Source organism: Scyliorhinus canicula, chromosome 10 (assembly GCF_902713615.1).
Source record: "Scyliorhinus canicula chromosome 10, sScyCan1.1, whole genome shotgun sequence".
NCBI classification, from domain to species: Eukaryota; Metazoa; Chordata; class Chondrichthyes; order Carcharhiniformes; family Scyliorhinidae; genus Scyliorhinus; species Scyliorhinus canicula.
Genome location: NC_052155.1, coordinates 115,066,891 through 115,088,391, shown reverse-complemented (window position 1 = coordinate 115,088,391; position 21,501 = coordinate 115,066,891). Strand labels below are relative to the sequence as shown.

At 46.1% G+C, this 21,501-nt stretch overlaps 1 protein-coding gene across 2 annotated transcripts in view; it reads right to left on the bottom strand.

Annotated features, from left to right (window-relative positions):
- Positions 1-21,501, bottom strand: part of terf1 (telomeric repeat binding factor (NIMA-interacting) 1) — a 90,466-nt gene that overhangs the window by 54,778 nt on the left and 14,187 nt on the right. For both annotated transcript variants that reach the window (XM_038809602.1, XM_038809600.1), the window contains one exon: positions 6,559-6,692. In XM_038809602.1, coding sequence (XP_038665530.1) covers positions 6,559-6,692 — 134 coding nt within the window. The remainder of the gene's footprint in view (positions 1-6,558; positions 6,693-21,501) is intronic.

Here is a 21,501-nt window from a genome sequence, read left to right as displayed (position 1 = left end):
AGTTAGCCAGATTAGGGCAGCTAGGTGGACCCTACTTTTACAAGGGCGGGACATTACAGTGAAACGGACACGCACACACACATACTTAGCAGACAACCTCCAATACCCCGGACAGCCCCATGACTGTGAAATTGTAGCTCCCCTGCATAACACAGGACCCTTTTTAGCCAAAACACCCCCCAGGAAGATAGGGAACCCAAAACAAAGCCCCCAGCCCACAGACACGTGTGGACCCTTGAGGATTTATGTAGACGGTTCCTCCACAGTTTTAAATGGTGAGCGTATCACAGGATGCGGCATCTATGTAGAGGACGCGCAGGGGCGCGCTCTCGAAGAGATAGCTCTTAAGTTACCAGGTCACTTAGGCGCGCAGGCAGCAGAGCTAGCAGCCATAGCGTACATAGTGGACCACCCCGATTCTTTCCCCAGCCCAGCAGACATATATTCAGACAGCCTATATGTCTGCAATAGCCTAACAGATTTTCTGCCCCTGTGGAGGACACGAGGTTTTGTATCCGCAGACGGAAAACCCCTTCCATCAGCCCCCTTACTCCAGCATATCCTAGAGAAAGCGAAGGACAGGACCTTCGGCATTATAAAAGTTCGAAGCCACCATAGGTCATCACCCCCTGGGAATGTAAAAGCCGACGCATTGGCTAAGGCAGGTTCCAGGAGAGGACACTTATGGACCCCCCCAGCTAGCGCACCAGCTAGCGCCCCTGTGAGCGCAGTCCAAGTCTCACAGACTGATATTAAAGACCTCGTGGCAGCACAGAAACAGGACGGAGACCTCAGGGAGGTTTTCAAGGGAAACTTTGTGCCTGCGTACGAGCACTTTAAACACGCACTGACCACACATGAGGGTGTGATCATTAAGGACCAACTTTATGTGGTCCCACAGCAGGACAGGAATCAGATGATTGCCTTGTTCCATGACGGACACGGGCATCAGGGAATTGATGCAACAACAAGGCACCTCAGGCAACTCTGTTGGTGGCCTAATCTCAGGACTGATGTAACGCACTACATTGAGAATTGCCTGATTTGTGCTCAGAATAACCCGGAGAGGTATTCTAAGAAAGCACAACTTCGGCATACTCGCCCAGTTAACGGCCCTTGGACAAACCTCCAGATCGATTTTATAGGTCCATTGCCCCCTTGTAGGAATGGCTATAAATACGTTCTGGTGGTGATAGATACCTTTACCAAATGGGTAGAGGCATTTCCCTCACGAACAAACACAGCTAAGACAGCTGCAAAGATCCTGACCCACCACATCTTCACGAGATGGGGTTTACCCCGAAGTATCGATTCGGACCAGGGATCTCACTTTACAGGACGGGTCATGAGGAACGTCCTGACAATATTCGGAATCAAACAGAACTTCCATATTGCGTATCATCCACAGTCCAGCGGGATTGTGGAGCGCATGAATCGGACCCTAAAAACTACCCTTAGGAAAATGGTTCAAGAGAATAATTCCACATGGGATTCAGTGCTCCCATTTGCACTTATGTTCATAAGGAACACTGTCTCCACATCGACAGGATACACACCACATACACTCATGACCGGACGCCCTATGAAAGGTACAGAATTCCTTTTAGGACTGGACATGACAAGCCCCGAAGTGACGGCCCTCACACATGAAAAGGCAGTTAAAGATCTAGTTGAGACTGTGAGGTCTGCACAGCTCGCAGCCGCAGTCCAGCTAGGGAAACGCCGACAGCAACGTACTGCCTGTTTCAATAAGACCGTCCACACCACAGAATTCCAGGTTGGGCAACAGGTAATGTTATCTGTTTATAACCCCAGCAGTTTTTTGGCTCCAAAATATTCCGGTCCCTACTCAATTTCGGACAAAATTAGCCCCTCCGTTTACAGGATAAAGTATCCTAATGGGAAGACCGCGTGGTTCCATATAAACCAGTTAAAGGCATATGGAACACAGGCCAACCATGCTCACCATGTCCTGCTGGATGCAGCAGAACACTCCACCCCGCCCACCAGAGACACTTTTCCACCATCCCCCTCACAGACCAGTTCATCCACGGACTCGCCCACGACTCCGCCCACAGACCACAACAGACCACGCCCCGACACGCCCACAAGCTGCCACAGCAGAGACAGCAGGACAGACACTGACTCTGAAGACAGCGACAGCACACAGCCATACAGCCCACACTGCACCAACTACGACCCCGACTCCAGTGACCCCATGGAAGTCACCTACCTCAAAAACCCAGAACCACCACCCGACCCCGACTACCCCGACAACACACTCGACACTACACAATGGCACAGGGACAATTCCTACAGACTTGTCCGCAATGATGAAAGTGACCCCCGGTCACACAACTCCAAAATAGCATGCCTGATCCACACAAGGGTGTGGGATCCGGGAGAGCAGGACGACACGGTGTCTGACTCCCGACACGGCAACCCCTTTGTGACCCTGTTCACAGAGGCAGAATCAAAGTGAGGTGTCCAGATGATGTAAGATAGGAATCGTTTGAGGGAAACGATGTCCTTTCTGATGGAACCTGCACGTATGTTTGTCTTCGTTTTATGTTTGTTTGTTTTCAGGAATGTACATTGTTCAGCTGGAGGATGGACATCTTCCTTTCAGCTGAAAAGATTGTGACCACCTCACATACACGTTAGCTTGTCCGCAGATACCTTTGAGAACTTCGGTTTGATTGGAGATCTTTTCCAAAGTTGTAAGGCCACACGCCAAATAGTTTATCTGCAGATATTTCTGAGAACTTCAGTTGTATCCTCTGGTGAACCGACACGGTTCACGACTTGTTCCCTGTTTTCAGAACGGAGCATCTTGGCTCCCTTGGTTTTTTAGGTGCCCCTCTATTCGGCGAAATAGAGGCTGCAAGTCATGGTCAACACATTCGTACCCGTTTCTTTCCAGGTTACTCAGGCAGTGGACAAACGGCACTGAGGACCCGCCCTGTCTGAGAACCAACCCTTGGTCAGCCAAGCTCGGGTATGGCACAGCACGGGGATTCCATCCAACTCGTACCCGTAGCGGCCCATACGCAACTCATTCGGATGTTTGTTTCCAAGTTTGTTTTCATTTTACGTTAGGTAGCCCTTCGGCCACCATCCCACATGCTATTTACATCCGGGAACATTCGGATGGTAAATCAGAAAAGCCTGCGAGACGGCTCGCAGAAGGAAGGATTGTTAGGTGTATGCTGGTCTTTAAATTCGCTTTTTGAAAAAAAAAAATGAGGGGAGTCACAGGGTGTGACTTAGCCAGTCATTTTAAAGGGTCAATTGGTTTTTGAAAGACAGATGCACTAACAAGTAAAGGTCTTAAACTGTGTATTGACAGACACTGTGCTTGATCCCAAAGGTTTCAAAGGACGAGACAGAGGTCGAAGCCAGGATTGTCAATACCGGAGGAAGAAGGAAGAGAAAGAAGAAGAACAACAAAAGATGATGGAAGCCCACTTATTACTGTTTAATGTCATATGTATATGTGTGGAAACAAGACACGTTTCCCCCACAACCCCCACCGTAAATGTTAGTACAACAAACCCCCAGTGCTCAGCTCTGATCAGCGAGGTTCAGACCTGGTGTACTAAATTCATGACGTGGTACTCCATGTCCTACATAATCGAATCACTGTTGGTGATCGCGATCCTCATCATCCTAGTGCAGACCCTCAGGTTGAGGAAATGGAAGAGGAGAGCCTCTCGTTCCAGCACCTCACCCATCTATAGAGTTCAATCCCCCATCTTCGGATTCCACCAAACCCCTCAACCCCTCACTGATTACAACACTCTGTAAATAAAATTCAGCCATGTATTATATTGTTCCATACTCGACTGCCGAGTTGGGAAGTGTGATGTTGTGGTGTGAATGGTTAAGATTTTAGAGTGATTAAATGTTTAAGTTAAGGTTAAGGTCAATAGTGATAGGTAGAGGTTCCCAACTGTAGTAATGCATGTCCCTTTGACATAGGGCCAAGTAGAAATGTTAGTTAAAAAAATTTTTTCTCTTCTTCCCATAGTTTAGAACAGAGTAGAACAGGAACTGGCAAGAGGTCAGAACACAAGGAAGGCAAAGTACATAGGTGATCCTTCACAATAGTATGATTGTGAGGATCACAAGGAGGGAATGTAGCCATGCTGGCCACGCAAAATGGACACTGAGCCAAACTAAAATGGAAGGCAGCAGGGAAAGCCTGTTTAGTAAGAACAGACAGCCTGCTCTCAACTAATTAGCATTTTGCAAACAGCAAACCAGTTTCTGGCCAGGTGCAGATCTCCAAGCAAAGGTGTTAATGGCAAAACGCTTAACATCCTGATGAGGCAGCCCAGATCCAGACACAAACAATGGCAACATTTCCATCTCAATGTAGCAGTTAATTGGTGGAGTAGACAGAATGGCACCAGAGTAACAAATATCGAAACCAGCCCCCCAACATCGAGGAAAGCCCCGCATTGGAGGATTTCGAAGGTAGCCGTTTGGAAACGTTCCAATCGGTACCGAAAGGTAGAGCCCGCCTAGAAGGGGGCAAGGACATGAGAGAGGGGTATAAAAGCAAATCCCCCACAGAGCCCCGGTCTGTTAAACCCGTGCTCCGGCTCTGACTGACATCTTGCATCCTGACTCCAGCCGTTGAGCACCAGCCGCCGAAACCGTAAGTTCAACGCTCGCTACGCGATCCAAGCCCACTAGACTCCCAAGTACCAGAACGCTTGCTGAAGGCTGCAGTGCCAGACCAGGACGAAGGCCTCGTTCTCTGACCTTGCCTGTTCCTGTTAGATAAGTATTCTGTTTGCTTAAGTTTAGTTATAGCTTAGTTTCTTAGTGTGTGCATGAGTATTTATTATAACTGTATAATAAATATTGATCGTTTGAACTTTACTAATCGGTGTATCGTCTTTATTACTTTGAACTTGACCTTGGAATACTTGTGACGTTGCCTATACGGCAACTGGCGACTCCAGAGCTAAATAATTACATAGAACAGAGCCTAGCAGTGTTAAGCACACGTCGAACTCGGAGGCGTGTTAATACACTCCAATAAACGCGTTTTACGCCCATAGTAAAACGTGCAACAGGAGGCAGACACCCTAAACTCTTTTAAAAGTATCTGATCTGCACCTGAAGTGCTCTCAGCTACAGACCTATGGACCGGCTGAAGGAAGTGGGATTAGAAAGGGCATCTGGGTGTCCTCATGTTGGCATGGACAAGATGGGCCGAATAGCCTCCTTCTCTGCTGTAATTTTTCTATGACTTTTTAAAATTCCCCTGATTCACTCAGCTACAGGTGGGTGATGACACGTTACAGACTCCTTCCAACATCACTGTGAACCAACTTTCAGAAAGCTTACAAGAGCAGTGCGAAGATCAATGCCAACAGATCATTCTTTCTCACAGCAGTGCATAATCAATGCGCCACCCCGCTGCCCTTAAAAATTAACATTTTAAATGTTATGACATAACTTTTTTATAAAAAATCAACCATCTTTCAAATCACTCCAAGTCCTAATTTCCATGTAGGTCCTCATATAGCAGCCTTGACTATATTTACAAACAATTTTCTGATCTATGACACTGCACTTAACCCGGTTCATCAAAACCTTCACTTCCTGTGCACTAAGAAGAACAGACGTATAATGTATAGCAACCGTCTGATGGTGTACAGCATCCGTCTGATGGTGCACAGCATATTCCCCCCTTTCTCTCCCCCCTCCCCAACCATGCCAAACAGTGGTCTCATGCTCCAGATCTGTCAGTTCCTCTTAGCCCTTTTGCAACGATCACCTGCATTGAGAATGGTTAGTGTTTGAGCAACAGAGATATACACGTGTTAGAGATGAACAGCCTCACAAAGGCTAAACATGAGCAGTAATCGCAAGCTACGTACTAATCATTTCTCCCCCCCGCCCGCCCAAGGAGTAACCGTTGTGCCAGAGAGCATAGAAACCACTTTGCTTCACCGACAGAAATAAAGAAAATGAGTCTAGAGACAACAAGTAAAATATTTTGTGACTAAATAAACAAAGTAGCAAGTGGGGGTAAAAGTGAATGAGGTGCATAAAGAAGATAAATAGAAGATGAACAGTACGAGGAAATAGAGGGAGACAAATGTAAAAATGCAGCGAGTTAGAAAGAATTAGGTCTACAATTTTCCATTAATGCAGCACACAACATAAGGCCAACATCACCTGTTTTTAAAAAGCTTATAAATATTTACAGGAACTATTACACACCAACCATTGCCACAGTAGCACAGAACTCTTTAGATATAGTGGACATAAGTGCATGCACAAAAATAGTATCAATTGTAGATTCTGTCATTTAAGTGGTTAGGTCTACTTCAGTTTACAACTTAGCACCAACTGAGCATTAAGTTAGCCGTTTTGCATTGTATACACATCATTGCTGAACCTATTTCTCTTTAAAAGTGCTGACAGATGTATTTAGTATTAAATTAGATTAGCACAGTATATGTTTTAGCTAGAAAATCAATAAGGTTTCACAACAACACGCTTCATAATAATCATCACTCGGAGCACAGAACTAACCTGCACCTGCAGCAACTGTTGGAGGTCTGAATATAGCTCATCTTTCTTTAGCTCCTTGCAATCTGACATTTCAATCAAAACCGATAATGCAGATTCCAATGGAGTTATACTTTCATCTTCATCAAACTGGACATCTGAAGTACAAAATAAAAAACCATGGCTTTAAGACAAGCTGATATGTAAACTCAATTACCTTTATTTGCACTCTCAGAGAGGCGTGAGCCTTTGGAATTCTCTTGCTAAAAAGGTGGTGGAAACAGAGTCATCCGGAGGTGGATAGATTCTTAGATTCTGGGTAAGCAAGGTGGTGATGAGTTATTGGGAGTTGGCGGGGTACAGATTTGAGGTTACTAACATATTAACCATGACCTTATTAAATGGCAGACAGGCTCAAGGAGCAAAATAGCCTGCTCCTGATTTGTGTGCTTGCATCAGTGTCTCAGTGTGTTTTATTTTTGTTATTAGCCCAGATTTTTCTGCAAAATAACGGAGTTTAATTCGTACAGCATGGTATAAATTGTTTGGCACCTTGTGGTGAGAAGAGAGATGCCAAGTGAATTTCAAACTGTCACAAGTTGCTGCAGGGTAGGTGGACTGGCCACGCTAAAATTGCCCCTTAATTGGAAAAAAATGAATTGTGTATTCTAAATTTTAAAAAAATAATATGAAAGGAATCTGTTTAGACTCTCAACTTGTTGATGGTCATTGCGTGATATTTGTATGGCACAAATGTTACTCGTCACTTATTAGGTCAAACCTGAATGTTGTCTAGACCTTGCTGTGTATGTGCATTATCTGAGGATTTGTGAATGGAAGTAGACACTATACAGTCATCAGTGGGTATTTCCGTTTCTGACCGTATGATGGAGGGAAGAACATTGGTGAAATAGTTGAAGATAGTTGGGCCAGACATTTCAGCCAGAAGACCCTGATTCATATTGACTTCAATTTCACTACGGCTCTTCTGTGCCATACTTGATCAAGCACTGCCTTAATGTCAAGGGCAGTCACTCTCGCTTATTTGTAGAATTCAGGTTTTTCGTCCATGTTTGGTGGAACCCTGACTAAATGTTAGCGAGCAGGTTATTGGTGAGTAACTGTTGCTTGCTAAGAATGTTTTGTGACACTTTCTATCGCTTTGCTGAAGAAAAAGTGATAATTGAGTGGTTTGGGATTGTCCTGCACTGCTCTCAGTTGTGTTGGCATTACGCATTCCTTTGGTAGGCCACAGTCATGATCATATCTGTAGCAGAGCAAACTCCAGTAGCCAAATTATCTAATCTCCCAATTCTTGTGCTCTTGTGTGAAATAAGGAACTTCATTCACGAAATTGGAGCTCGGTCACTCAGCAGTGAAGCAGGAACTAATTTTTCCTCGTAAAGATAGTGGATACCTGGAACTGCTCTGGATGCTCTTTCAATTGGAATTTTCAGGATTGTGATCAATATATTTTTGTTAGGTAATTGAATGAGGCATTTGGAAGTAAATGTATAATTTAGCTGCATTCTAAGCGGCAGAATAAACTTGTAGCTGAATGGCCTACTGATCGTACATTCCCATATCTCTCATCTGTGCTTTCATTTGCAAAGTTCACGATAGCACTCGCAGTTTTCAAGTTTTTTTTTAGAAATAGAAAATAGAAAATTGCTTATCGTCACGAGTAGGCTTCAATGAAGTTACTGTGAAAAGTCCCTAGTCGCCACATTCCGGCACCTGTCCGGGAAGGCTGATACGGGAATCGAACCGTGCTGCTGGCCTGCTTGAAGAGCCAGCGATTTAGCCCAGTGAGCTAAACCAGCCATTATCAATATAACCACTCGGGGCGGCACAGTGATTAGCACTGCTGCGTCACGGCACCGAGGACCCGGTTCGATCCCGGCCCCGGGTCACTGTCCATGTGGAATTTCCACATTCTTCCAGTGTCTGCGTGGGTTTCACCCAACAAACCCAAAGATGTGCAGGGTAGGTGGATTGACTATGCTAAACTGCCCTTTAATTGGAAAAAATACTCTAAATTTAAAAAAAAATCCACAATATTTCGATGGAGTGAAGTGTCAAGGAGCTAATTGGGTAGCCCACACCCAGCAGTTAAAGGTTGGGAGCAGGGAAGGAAGAGAAGCAAGTGGCCATTTCAGATGAGGCAATTCATAGTAACTTCATTGCAGTGTTAATGTAAGCCTACTTGTCACACTAAAGATTATTATTATTTACCAGCAAAAATGGCAGGACACATTCATCCTCACTGAGTTTCATGAAATTGCAGCATTTTCAAAAATAGATTCATTCATGGGCTATGGACATCACTGGGAAGACCAACATCTCTATTGCCCATCCGGATTCACCCTCGAGAAGATGATGGCTGGTAGCTTTTTAAGAAAAGAAAATACAGATTGTTGCAGCTGCAGCGTGAGTTGGTGGACATTAGTGTGTTCCACAGCAACTACATCTTCAGTAAGCATATGCAACTTTAGCTTAGAGTTGATAAACTGGAGAACAGGTTTTGGACACCGATGCATCAGAGGGAAAAGCTGATTAGACACTATTCCAGGAGGCATTCACACCCCATAACTGACTCAGATTTGGGGCGAGAGCTTCCAGCTGTTCACGCAGGTGAGATCTTCCAATGCCACCAACGGCACAAGCCTGCCGTGGATTTCCTGGTGGCATGGGGTGGATTCAGTGGGAAATACCATTGACAACAGCAGGATCAGAAGATCCCGCTGCCGAGAAATATGCCACTGGGAGGCCAGAGAATCGCGCCCTTGATCTGTGGTCAATGAAAGGAGGGCCTGACTACAAGTGAGGCAGATATAGGGATCCAGAAGGTAGTACCGGAGGATCATCAACCCTTGCATTTGTCCAACAGGTGCGAGTTATTGCAGCCTGCGTGGACAAGAGAAAGGAACTAACCACAGCACCGTAGTGTGGGAGGCCATTCATGTTCGGGGAATAGAAAGGAATATTGTAACAGCATGAGACAGTATAGCTTGGGGGGAGACAATAGATAATATTCCTCATAGCCGAGAGCCATAATCCAGAAGGCTGTACTGTCTGCCCACTTACAGAATTAAGGACATTTTCTCAAGGCTGGAGTGGGAGGGGAAGGATCCAGTTGTGTGGTCCATGTAGATAGCAATGATCCAAGTAGGATTAAGAGGATCTGCTAAAGGAATATGAGCAGTTAGGGGCTAATTTACAAAGCAATCCACAACAGCAATAATCTCCAAAATACTGAACACTACCTTAGTTAGCAATGAGCAAATTAGCTTAGGGTAAATTGAACCAGAGAGTTGAATGCGTGGTTCAAAAACCAGTGTAGGAGAATTGAGTTTTGACTGAAGAGGCACTGGCACCCGAACTGAGGAAAGAGGAAAGCAACTGTGCAGAGGGATTTTACGTGAACTGCGCCGGGACTGGTGCCCAAACAAAATTAATAACCAGGGCTGTAGAGAGGGCTTCAAATTAAATAGGCTTGGAAAGTTACAGAGATGGGCACGGCAATAGTGCAGCATTGCAGCAAGAAGAGATAATGTGTGTAAGCATGAGTGCATCAACAAGTAGGGCCAGAGGAGGGAAAAATAGTAACAAGATAGATTTAAAAGGCTTTTTGTCAGAACGCATACAACATTGATAATACCCGAGTAATTGATGACACAAATAGGAATAAATGGAAATAACATGATAACCATTAGATGGACATGGTTAACAAGGTAACCAAGGTTGGGAACAGAATATGCCAGTATATTTGCAATTTCGAAAGGATAGGAAGAATGAAAAGGAGGTGGGTAAAGGATGAAATCAGTACAGTAGTGAGAAATTATTTTGGTTAAGATCAAGATGTAGCATCAGATCGAGGGGAAATAAGAATTAGCAAATGAATAGATGTCACTGAGGGGAGTAGTTTATCGCCTCTCCCTAACAGTAGCTTCAAAGTAGGAAAGAGTATAAAGCAAGAAGTAATGGAGGCAAGGAACTACAATAATAATGGGCAATTTGAATACTCACATAGCTTCATCAAATCAAATTTGCAAAGCAGCCTTGAGGAAGTTCAGAAATGCATTTGGGACAGTTTTGTAGAATGATACATTGTGGAGCTGGGATGTGTATTGATACAGGATTCATTAACGATTACATAGCAAAGGATCCTCCAGAGAGGAGTGATCATAATATGACAGGGTTTCACATTCAGTTTGAGGGTGAGAAACCTTGGTCTGAAACTGGTGTCTTAAAATAAAGGCAATTACAACAGGTATTCAAGGAAATAGTCCATAATACTCATATTCCATTATAGGAACATAAGAACATAAGAACTAGGAGCAGGAGTAGGCCATCTGGCCCCTCGAGCCTGCTCCGCCATTCAATTAGATCATGGCTGATCTTTTGTGGACTCAGCTCCACTTTCCGGCCCGAACACCATAACCCTTAATCCCTTTATTCTTCAAAAAACTATCTATCTTTACCTTAAAAACATGTAATGAAGGAGCCTCAACTGCTTCACTGGGCAAGGAATTCCATAGATTCACAACCCTTTGGGTGAAGAAGTTCCTCCTAAACTCAGTCCTAAATCTACTTCCCCTTATTTTGAGGCTATGCCCCCTAGTTCTGCTGTCACCCGCCAGTGGAAACAACCTGCCCGCATCTATCCTATCTATTCCCTTCATAATTTTAAATGTTTCTATAAGATCCCCCCTCATCCTTCTATATTCCAACGAGTACAGTCCCAGTCTACTCAACCTCTCCTCATAATCCAACCCCTTCAGCTCTGGGATTAACCTAGTGAATCTCCTCTGCACACCCTCCAGCGCCAGTACGTCCTTTCTCAAGTAAGGAGACCAAAACTGATCACAATACTCCAGGTGTGGCCGCACCAACACCTTATACAATTGCAACATAACCTCCCTAGTCTTAAACTCCATCCCTCTAGCAATGAAGGACAAAATTCCATTTGCCTTCTTAATCACCTGTTGCACTTGTAAACCAACCTTCTGTGACTCATGTACTAGCACACCCAAGTCTCTCTGAACAGCGGCATGCTTTAATATTTTATCGTTTAAATAATAATCCCGTTTGCTGTTATTCCTACCAAAATGGATAACCTCACATTTGTCAACATTGTATTCCATCTGCCAGACCCGAGCCCATTCACTTAACCTATCCAAATCCCTCTGCAGACTTCCAGTATCCTCTGCACTTTTCGCTTTACCACTCACCTTAGTGTCATCTGCAAACTTGGACACATTGCCCTTGGTCCCCAACTCCAAATCATCAATGTAAATTGTGAACAATTGTGGGCCCAACACGGATCCCTGAGGGACACCACTAGCTACTGATTGCCAACCAGAGAAACACCCATTAATCCCAACTCTTTGCTTTCTATTAATTAACCAATCCTCTATCCATGCTACTACTTTACCCTTAATGCCATGCATCTTTATCTTATGCAGCAACCTTTTGTGTGGGACCTTGTCAAAGGCTTTCTGGAAATCCAGATATACCACATCCATCGGCTCCCCGTTATCTACTGCACTGGTAATGTCCTCAAAAAATTCCACTAAATTAGTTAGGCATGACCTGCCTTTTACGAACCCATGCTGCGTCTGCCCAATGGGACAATTTCTATCCAGATGCCTCGCAATTTCTTCCTTGATGATAGATTCCAGCATCTTCCCTATTACCGAAGTTAAACTCACTGGCCTATAATTTCCTGCTTTCTGCCTACCTCCTTTTTTAAACAGTAGCGTCACGTTTGCTAATAAGGAAGCACTGCTCCTTCCTCAGGCGAAGGAACCTCACCCGAGGAAGGAGCAGTGCTCTGAAAGCTAGTGTTTGAAACAAACCTGTTGGACTTTAACCTGGCGTTGTAAGACTTCTTACTGTAAAATATTAAAGAGTGAGAAGAAGCAGGCTCAAGGGCCTAACTGACCTACTCCTACTTCTTTTTTTTAATATTTCTTTAATCTCCTCCTTTTTCACATTTTCTCCCAAACTTACACCCACCAACAATAAACAATAATCAGTAACAAATATGTCAATCCCCATATCAATAACAATGATCCCATCCTTTTTATGGGCGGGCAACACCTTGAGGATTCGTAGGGCAGTCCTTCAAAGGAAAAGACAGTCGGGTGGGCTGGCGTTACCAAACCTGATATTTTATTACTGGGCAGCTAATGCAGAGGTGTTGGCTTGGTGTAGTGATCTGGGGGCTAATTGGGTGTAAACAGAATAGGGGTCATACAGGGGGTCTGGTCTGGGGGCACTAGTGACGGCCTCGCTTCCGGTCTCACCGAGAGAGTATTCATCAAACCCAGTGGTTGTTTTCACTTTGAAGATATACAGACAATTTCAACTTTTTAAATTGGAGTCACTTTCGAATCATCTGTTTGAGCCTGCAAGATTGGATGCCATGTTTGGGGGTTGAGAAGGGAAGTACCTGGAGAGAATGGGCAATTTGTTCCTGGAGGTGCAGTTTGCCAGTTTAGAGAAATTGACCGAAAAGTTTGGGCTCTCTAGTTCAGATTTATTTCGATATCTTCAAGTTCACAACTTTGCGAAATGGATTTCCTGACATTACCTGTAACGCTGCCTACCTCTGTAATGGAGTGTGTTCTTTCATTCACAGGACCGGAGGAAGGGAGTAATTCCAACTTTAAGAACGGATTATGTCGGAGGATTCGTAGTCAGTGGAGTGGTTTAAGGCTAGGTGGGAGGAGGAGCTATGGCTCATACTGGATGACGAGGTATGGGTTGAGGGCCTTCGTAGGGTGAACTCCACATCCTCGTACGCAAGGCTTGGTTTGATCCAACTTCTTTTTACAATATTTTTATTACGTTTTTAACATTTTATACATAACAAAGAAAACACACCTCAGACTTCTGGTGACGGCTCCTGCTTGAAGGTGTTTGCTCTTTTTACCTGTGTTTTAGGTAGATTCGGTAGAAAAGTATTGTCTGCAAATTTACAGACCCACCCTTCAACTCCCTCATCCAAGTCATTAACGAAAATCACAAACAGGAGAGGACCCAGACCTGACCCCTGCGGTACGCCACTGGTAACTGGGTTCCAGGCTGAATATTTGCCATCCACAACCACTCTGACTTCTATCGGTTAGCCAGTTTGTTATACAACTGGCCAAATTCCCCACTATCCCATGCCTCCTTACTTTCTGCATAAGCCTACCATAGGGAACCTGATCAAATGCCTTACTAAAATCCATGTACACCACATCCACTGCTCTACCCACGTGCTTGGTCACCTCCTCAAATAATTCAATAAGACTTGTGAGGCAAGACCTACCCCTCACAAACCTGTGCTGACTATCCCTAATCAAGCAGCGTCTTTCCAGATGCTCAGAAATCCTATCGCTCAGTACCCTTTCCATTACTTTGCCTACCACCAAAGACTAACTTGCCTGTAATTCCCAGAGTTATCCCTATTCCCTTTTCTGAACAGGGGCACGACATTCGCCACTCTCCAATCCCCTGGTACCAACCCTGTTGACAGTGAGGACGAAAAGATCATTGCCAATGACTCTGCAATTTCATCTCTTGCTTCCCATAGAATCCTTGGATATATCCAGTCAGGCCCAGGGGACTTGTCTATCCTCAAGTTTTTCAAAATGCCCAACACGTCTTCCTTCCTAACACATATCTCCTCGAGCTTACCAGTCTGTTTCACACTGTCCTCTCCAACAATATCGCCCCTCTCATCTGTAAATACTGAAAAAAAGTACTCGTTCAAGACCTCTCCTATCTCTTCAGACTTCACTTCATATCCCGCTACTGTCCTTGATCGGACCTACCCTCGCTCTAGTCATTCTCATATTTCTCACATATGTGTAAAAGGTCTTGGGATTTTCCTTGATCCTACCCGCCAAAGATTTTTCATGCCCTCTCTTAGCTCTCCTAATCCCTTTCTTCAGTTCCCTCCTGGCTATCTTATATCCCTCCAGCGCCCTGTCTGAACCTCGTTTCCTCAGCCTTACATAAGTCTCCTTCTTCCTCTTAACAAGACATTCAACCTTCTCGTCTGACAGCGTTGTATTTACCCTTCCCCCAATTGTAAATCTTGCCCTGTTGCACGCACCTATCCCTCTTCATTACTAAAATGAAAGTCACAGAATTGTGGTCACTATCTGCAAAATGCTCCCCCACTAACAAATCTATGACTTGCCCTGGTTCATTACCAAGTACCAAATCCAATATGGCCTCCCCTCTGGTCGGACAATCTACATACTGTGTTAGAAAAGCTTCCTGGACACAATGCACAAACACCACCCCACCCAAACTATTAGATCTAAAGAGTTTCCACTCAATATTTGGGAAGTTGAAGTCACCCGTGACTACTACCCTGTGATTTCTGCACCTTTCCAAAATCTGTTTCCCAATCTGTTCCTCCACATCTCTGCTGCTATTGGGGGGTCTATAGAAAACTCCCAACAAGATGACTGCTCCTTTCCTATTTCTGACTTCAACCCATACTACCTCAGTAGGTAGATCCTCCTCGAACTGCCTTTCTGCAGCTGTTATACTATCTCTAATTAACAATACCACCCCCAAATCTTTTACCACCCTCCCTAATCTGATTGAAACATCTATAACCAGGAACCTCCAACAACCATTTCTGCCCCTCTTCTATCCAAGTTTCCGTGATGGCCACCACATCGTAGTCCCAAGAACCGATCCATGCCTTAAGTTCGCCCACCTTATTCCTGATGCTTCTTGCGTTGAAGTATACAAACTTCAACCCATCTCCGTGCCTGCAGATACTCTCCTTTATCAGTGTTACCTTCCCCACTGCCTCACTACAAGCTTTGACATCCTGAAGGTCGGCTACCTTAGTTGCTGGACTACAAATCCGGTTCCCATTCCCCTGCCAAATTAGTTTAAACCTTCCCGAAGAGTACTAGAAAACCTCCCTCCCAGGATATTGGTGTCCCTCTGGTTCAGATGCAACCCGTCCTGCTTGTACAGGTCCCACCTTCCCCAGAATGCGCTCCAATTATCTAAATACCTGAAGCCCCCCCCCCCCCCCCCCTACACCATGCCTGCAGCCACGTGTTCAACTGTACTCTCTCCCTATTCCTCGGCTCGCTATCACATGGCACCGGCAACAAACCAGAGATGGCTTTTAACTTCCAGCCTCGTTTATTACATCCACACACCTTTTCCTACCTACGTCGTTGGTACTAATGTGCACCACGACTTCTGGCTGCTCTCCCTCCCCCTTAAGGATCCTGAAGACACAATGTATGCTATGGAAGAAGGCCTTGGGGGATTAAGATCAGTATGGTTCTGAACAGTAAGAGCAACCTCAGCAGTACTTTCATTTTGATCGTTTGTACCCTCCCCGCCAGGGGTCATTGTTACATTCATCAGCCACCTGATGTTCAGTTAGCTGCCTACCCTTGACAAAGCCCGTCTGGTCCTCTGCGACCACCTCTGGCATGCAGGCTCTCCAATCTCTTGGCCAGGACATTCACAAATATCTTTGCGTCTAGATTAAGCATCAAATTAGGTCTGTACGATCCGTATTCCATCGGGTCTTTGTCTTTTTTGGGCACCAGCAATATCATGGTCTGTGTTTGCCTCGGAGGCAGGGTGCCCCTTGTTAGCGAGTCTGTGAACATATCCCTTAGGTGTGAGGCCAGGGCCGGCGCAGATTTTTTATAGAAGGCCGCCGGGGACCCATCGGGTCCTGGTGCCTTCCCCACCTGCATGGAGCTGATGCTCTCCATGTTTTCTCCTGACCCCGTTGGTGCTTCCAGTTCCCACCGCCTGTCCTCCCCCACAACTGGCACACCGAGGAACCATTTCATCCACGCACTCCCGTTGGGAGGCTCGGAGGTGTACACTCCTCGGTAGAAGGTCTCAACGGCCCGGTTGGCCTCTTTTGGCTCAGTGACCAGTTTGCCTCTGCTACTTTTCACCTGTGCTATCTGCCTCAAGCCTGCCTGCTTTCTCAGCTGGTGAGCCAGTAGGCGGCCACCCTTTTTTCCGTGATCGTAGAAGGTCCCCCGTGTCTGGCGGAGTTGGTGCACTGCTTTCCTAGTGGACAGCAGGTTCAAGTCCATTTGTAGCTTTTTCCTCTCCGCCAGAAGCTGTACGGTTGGGGCCTCGGAGTACTTTCTGTTGACCCCCAGGATGGAGTCGATCAGTAGTTGCCTGGCCGCTTTCTCTTCCCTGTCTCTGCGAGCCTTATAGGCTATAATTTCCCTCCTAATCATAGCCTTCAGTGCCTCCCAGAGCGTGGAAGGTGAGACTTCCCGTTCTGGTTATTAGTAATGTACTCGGCTATGACCTGTGATATTTTCTGGCAGAAGGCCTTGTCAGCCAAGAGGTCTGTGCCCAGCCTCCATGTGGGATGCTGGGCACGGCCCATCTCCAATCTCACATCCACGGAGTGTGGAGCGTGGTAGGAAATGACTATCACGGAGTATTCTGCCCTTACTATTCCCGGAAGCACTGATTTCCCACTCCAAATAAGTCGATCCGGGTGTATACCGTATGGACCGGTGAAAAGAATGAGAATTCCTTCTCACCGGGGTGTAGGAGCCGCATAGGTCCATCGCCCCATATGTTCCATGAATACTCCCAATTCTCTTGCCATGCCTGTCTTTTTCTCTGTTCTGGGGTTTGATTGGTCAGTCAGCAGGTCCTGTACGCACTTAAAGTCACCCTCCTGATCAGCTGGTGTGTCAATTTTGGGATTTCCGCCATGGTCTTCTTTATAAAGTCTGCGTCGTCCCAATTGGGCACGTACACATTTTCCGGTGCCTCGTCTAGGACACTGCTGACCATGACGTACCGTCCCCCTTGGTCCGTAACTGTCCTTGTCTCTCTGAATTTCGTTCTCTTGCTAATCAGTATGGCTACTCCCCTAGCCCTCGTCCTGTAAAATGAACTCTTTCTTACCCGCAGTCGGTTCTGCTCCCTCAGGTATGTCTCCTGCAGGAAGATTATGTCGGTTTTCAGGCTTCTTAAGTGGGTGAAGACTCTGGATCTTTTCACTGGCCGTTAAGTCCCCTAACATTCCAGGTGATGATCCTGATGGGGGGTTTCTGTCCCCTCGTTCCTGCGGGGTCAACTATACTGACCTGGTGGACGTGCCCCTGCACTCTGGGGGTTTCCCTTTGTTCGAGGGCCAAAATGGCCACTGTTGTCGTTCTCACCATGAGGCCGGGATCCGGCACTCTGGGGTTTCCCTTTGTCTTGGAGCACCCAACATGGCCACCAAGTATGTGTATACAACCAGAGTGCGCCCCTGCACTCCGGGATCTCCCTTGGTTCAGGGACCCTCCAAAGTGGCTGCTCGCGGCGCCATCTTATTTCCTCGGCCTGCTCCCCACCTGCCAAAGCCAATTTGCGTGTCAGCTTTTCAGCCCCATCCTGTTTTCTACGTATTGCTCGTCCCCCCCCGCCACCCCCTATCTGCCCCTGTGCGGCCCCCCTCCCTCACACTCCCGGTCAGGCGCGCCCCTCCATGCCGGGAGGTGTGCCGCGGCTCCCCCTTACTGCCTGTCTTCTCATGCTAACCCTCCTTGTTAGTACGGCAGCTCACCTCCCAGGGCTGGTCTAGCCATTTGCCTATGCCTGCCGACTGTTAGCTTTCTCTGCCTGCCCGCTCACCTGCATTTCCCTGTCTTCGCTCTCTCCTGTGACCGGTCTTTCTGATCAGAACGAGGCAGTGCAGTCCCACGTAAACATGTTACATTGTTCTATAAGTCTCTGTTTCTGTTTCTTTCAGCGATCTTCCTCCGACCTGCCTTCATTGCTGCCTCGTCTGTCCTTTGTCCGGGCCGTTGGCCCGTACGAAGTCGGTTGCCTCCTTGCTCAAGTGTGTGACCCAGAGTCGGCTGGAATAACACGCCAAATCGCACCCCATTTTTATAAAATGCCGAATTGGCCTGATTAAACTTGGCCCATTTTGCCAGGTCTGCCCCAGTGTCTTGATCAATACGGATTCTATGTCCTTCCCATGTGCTCGCTTGTCCACCGCAAGATCCTCTCACGGTCCTGGCATCGGTGGAGCTTTGCGATGATTGCTCTCGGCTGCTCCCCAGCCTTGGGCTTCGGTCTGAGTGACCCGTGTGTCCTGTCGAGTTCTGGGGGGGCTGGGGAAGCTGTCTCTCCCAACTAGGTTGCCCAGCATTTGGACGATGTAGTCTGTTAGGTCTCTGTCCTCGATGCCTTCTGGCAGGCCCACCATCCGCACGTTTTGCCATCGGGACCTATTTTCCTGGTCCTCGACTTTCTCCTTCAAGCTGCTTTGGGCTGCCACCAACCTTTTCAGCTCTGCTTACAGAGCGATGATCCTGTCGCTCTGGTCCGTCGAGCTCTCTCGAGGTCATGGATCGTCCTCCCATGCCTCCACTTTCTTCCCCAGTCCGTCAATCATCTTTTGTCGGGTGACCATCACCTCCGTCAGCACCATCTTAACCACCAGCTGGATCTAGATTCTGATTGCCTCTTTCAAGGCGGCCAGCTCCTTCTTGAGGAAGGTCTTCCATCCATCTCCAGGTGGCGAGGGGGTGGCCGATGCTCGAGTTAATGGTCTCCCCCTCGCTTTGGCGGCTGGGGCCTCCTTGCCTCACAGGTCCGCCGGTTCGCTGTTCGTGGCCCTTTCCGCCACTTCTGCTTTCCTTTTGGCCTCTTGAGCTTCCGTTCGCTGGCATTTTTTGTAGTTGTTCTCTTTCTTCTATTGGGGTTATTTTGTTATCGATATTTTGGGCACAAAGTGTCTTCTTGCTATCTGATGTGTGCCTGCTCAGCACATCAATGTCACCGGAAGTCCACAGAAATAAAACTAGAGAACAGTTTTGAGGTTGAAGGTTGGGTCAGCAGCTAAAGAACAGTAGTAGAGGGCTATCAGAAAGTAAGGATATTTTCTGGATGTAGAATCATTAAGCTAGAGTGAGATCTATGCTTGAGTTATGCCCATAATCATGAGGTATTTAAAGAAAGTTAGAGGGCTGCCTAGACAAATGCTTGTGGAGGGGCTCAAGAAATATCTGGAAAGTAGTGGGGACACTGAGTAACAAAGTGAATTCCTGATACCTGTAAAACACCTTGGTTTGGTCCCAGAAATGATGGAACGCTCAAGTTCCTGTGAAATATAGGGGAATTCTTGGGTGGAAATAAAAGTAGAACAGGGAGCATCCTATTGAGTCTTTCAGGAGAAAAGCGTTGACAAAATACAGCATTAAGTTAGTCGTACTTGCTTTGTATGACACCCGCACAGAAAACCTTTGTTTGACACAGCAAATCTTGTGGTGTAATTCTTTCAGTTGATAACTGAGTGTTTGAATTTAAGTTTTAAAGTTACTGATCTCCACCTGAATCATAATATATTTCCAACTCATGCTGAAGAATGCATAGCTGGTGGTGTGTCCGTGTGCCTACAGAAGATGTCCTTCCAGGTGGTAGAGGTCATGGGATTGGACGGTTCTATCAGAACAGCATGGCAGGTTACTACATTACGTTTTTTGAAATGGTACACCCTGCTGCTACAGTGCTGTGGAGTGGCAAAGGGAGTGACTCTTTGAGGTGATGAATGAAGTATCAATTAAGCTGGATCTATTTTGTTTTGGATGGTGTTGAACTTCAAGCGAACAGTTTGAAGTCTGAAGTGCTACAGCATTATCAAAACATTTAGAAATTATAACATAGAATTTACAGTGCAGAAGGAGGCCATTCAGTCCATCGAGTCTGCACCGGCTCTTGGAAAGAACACCCTACTTAAGACCACACCTCCACCTATCCCCATAACCCCAGCTAACCTTTTTTAGGATACCATGGGCAATTTATCATGGCCAATCCACCTAACCTGCACATCTTTTGACTGTGGGAGGAAACCGGAGCACCCGGAGGAAACCCACGCAGACACGGGGAGAACGTGCAGACTCCGCACTGACAGTGACCCAAGCCGGGAATCGAATCTGGGACCCTGGAGCTGTGAAGCAACTGTGAAGTAACTGTGCCAACCACTGTGCTACCGTGCCGCCCATCATAATTCAATGAATATGTATGTGAATACATGTATGCCTGGACCTCCATGCTTCTGAATGAAACATATCACTTTCTGTTAGCGTACTGTTTCGTCTGCTACAGAACCAAATTTCAACACTCTCTACACCTAATACTTATGATCCGTATGCGGTTTAAACCCATGCTCAACGTTTACAAGATTTTTTTTTACAAAGCAAAGATTGTATCTCATGTTTGCACTGTTGCCAATCCTCAATCCTATCACTGAAAACGAGTTTACAGTCAAGAGAATATCTAAACCCCTGCTGGTCCAAAACTGGAATCACACATTTTCACATCACTAAAATTCATTGTGTGGTGTGCAAGGTTTCCTGCCAGTAATGAAGCTATTGAAGTTTTGTCTGCTTTGTGATTGAGAGTTGCATATCCATCAATCGTCTGCAGATATGTTTAACATGAATTACAAAATTAATACTCAAAACAAAATATTCTGCTCCAGTTGTGATTCGTGTTTATGAAAAATATGATTTTAATATTTTGCAGATGACTCATGAAGTGTAATTGATCCAACTGTCCTAGGCCCAACTATCTTTAGCTGCTTCATCAATGGCCTTCCGTCTATTATTAGGTCAGACGTGGGGGTGTTCCCTGATGACTGCACGATGTTCAGCACCATTCATGACTCCTCAGATACTGAAGCAGTCCATGTCCAAATGCAGAAAGACGTGCCAGGCTTGGGCAAGCATTCACGTCACACATATCCAGGTGATGACCATCTCCAATAACAGAGAATCTAACCATCACCCCATGACATTCAATGGCATTACCATTGCTGAATTCCTCACCATCAACATCTTGGGGGTCTCCATTGACCAGAAACTGAACTGGACTAGCCATATACATACTGTGGCTACAAAAGCAGATCAGAGGTTAGGAATTCTGTATCGAGTAACTCAC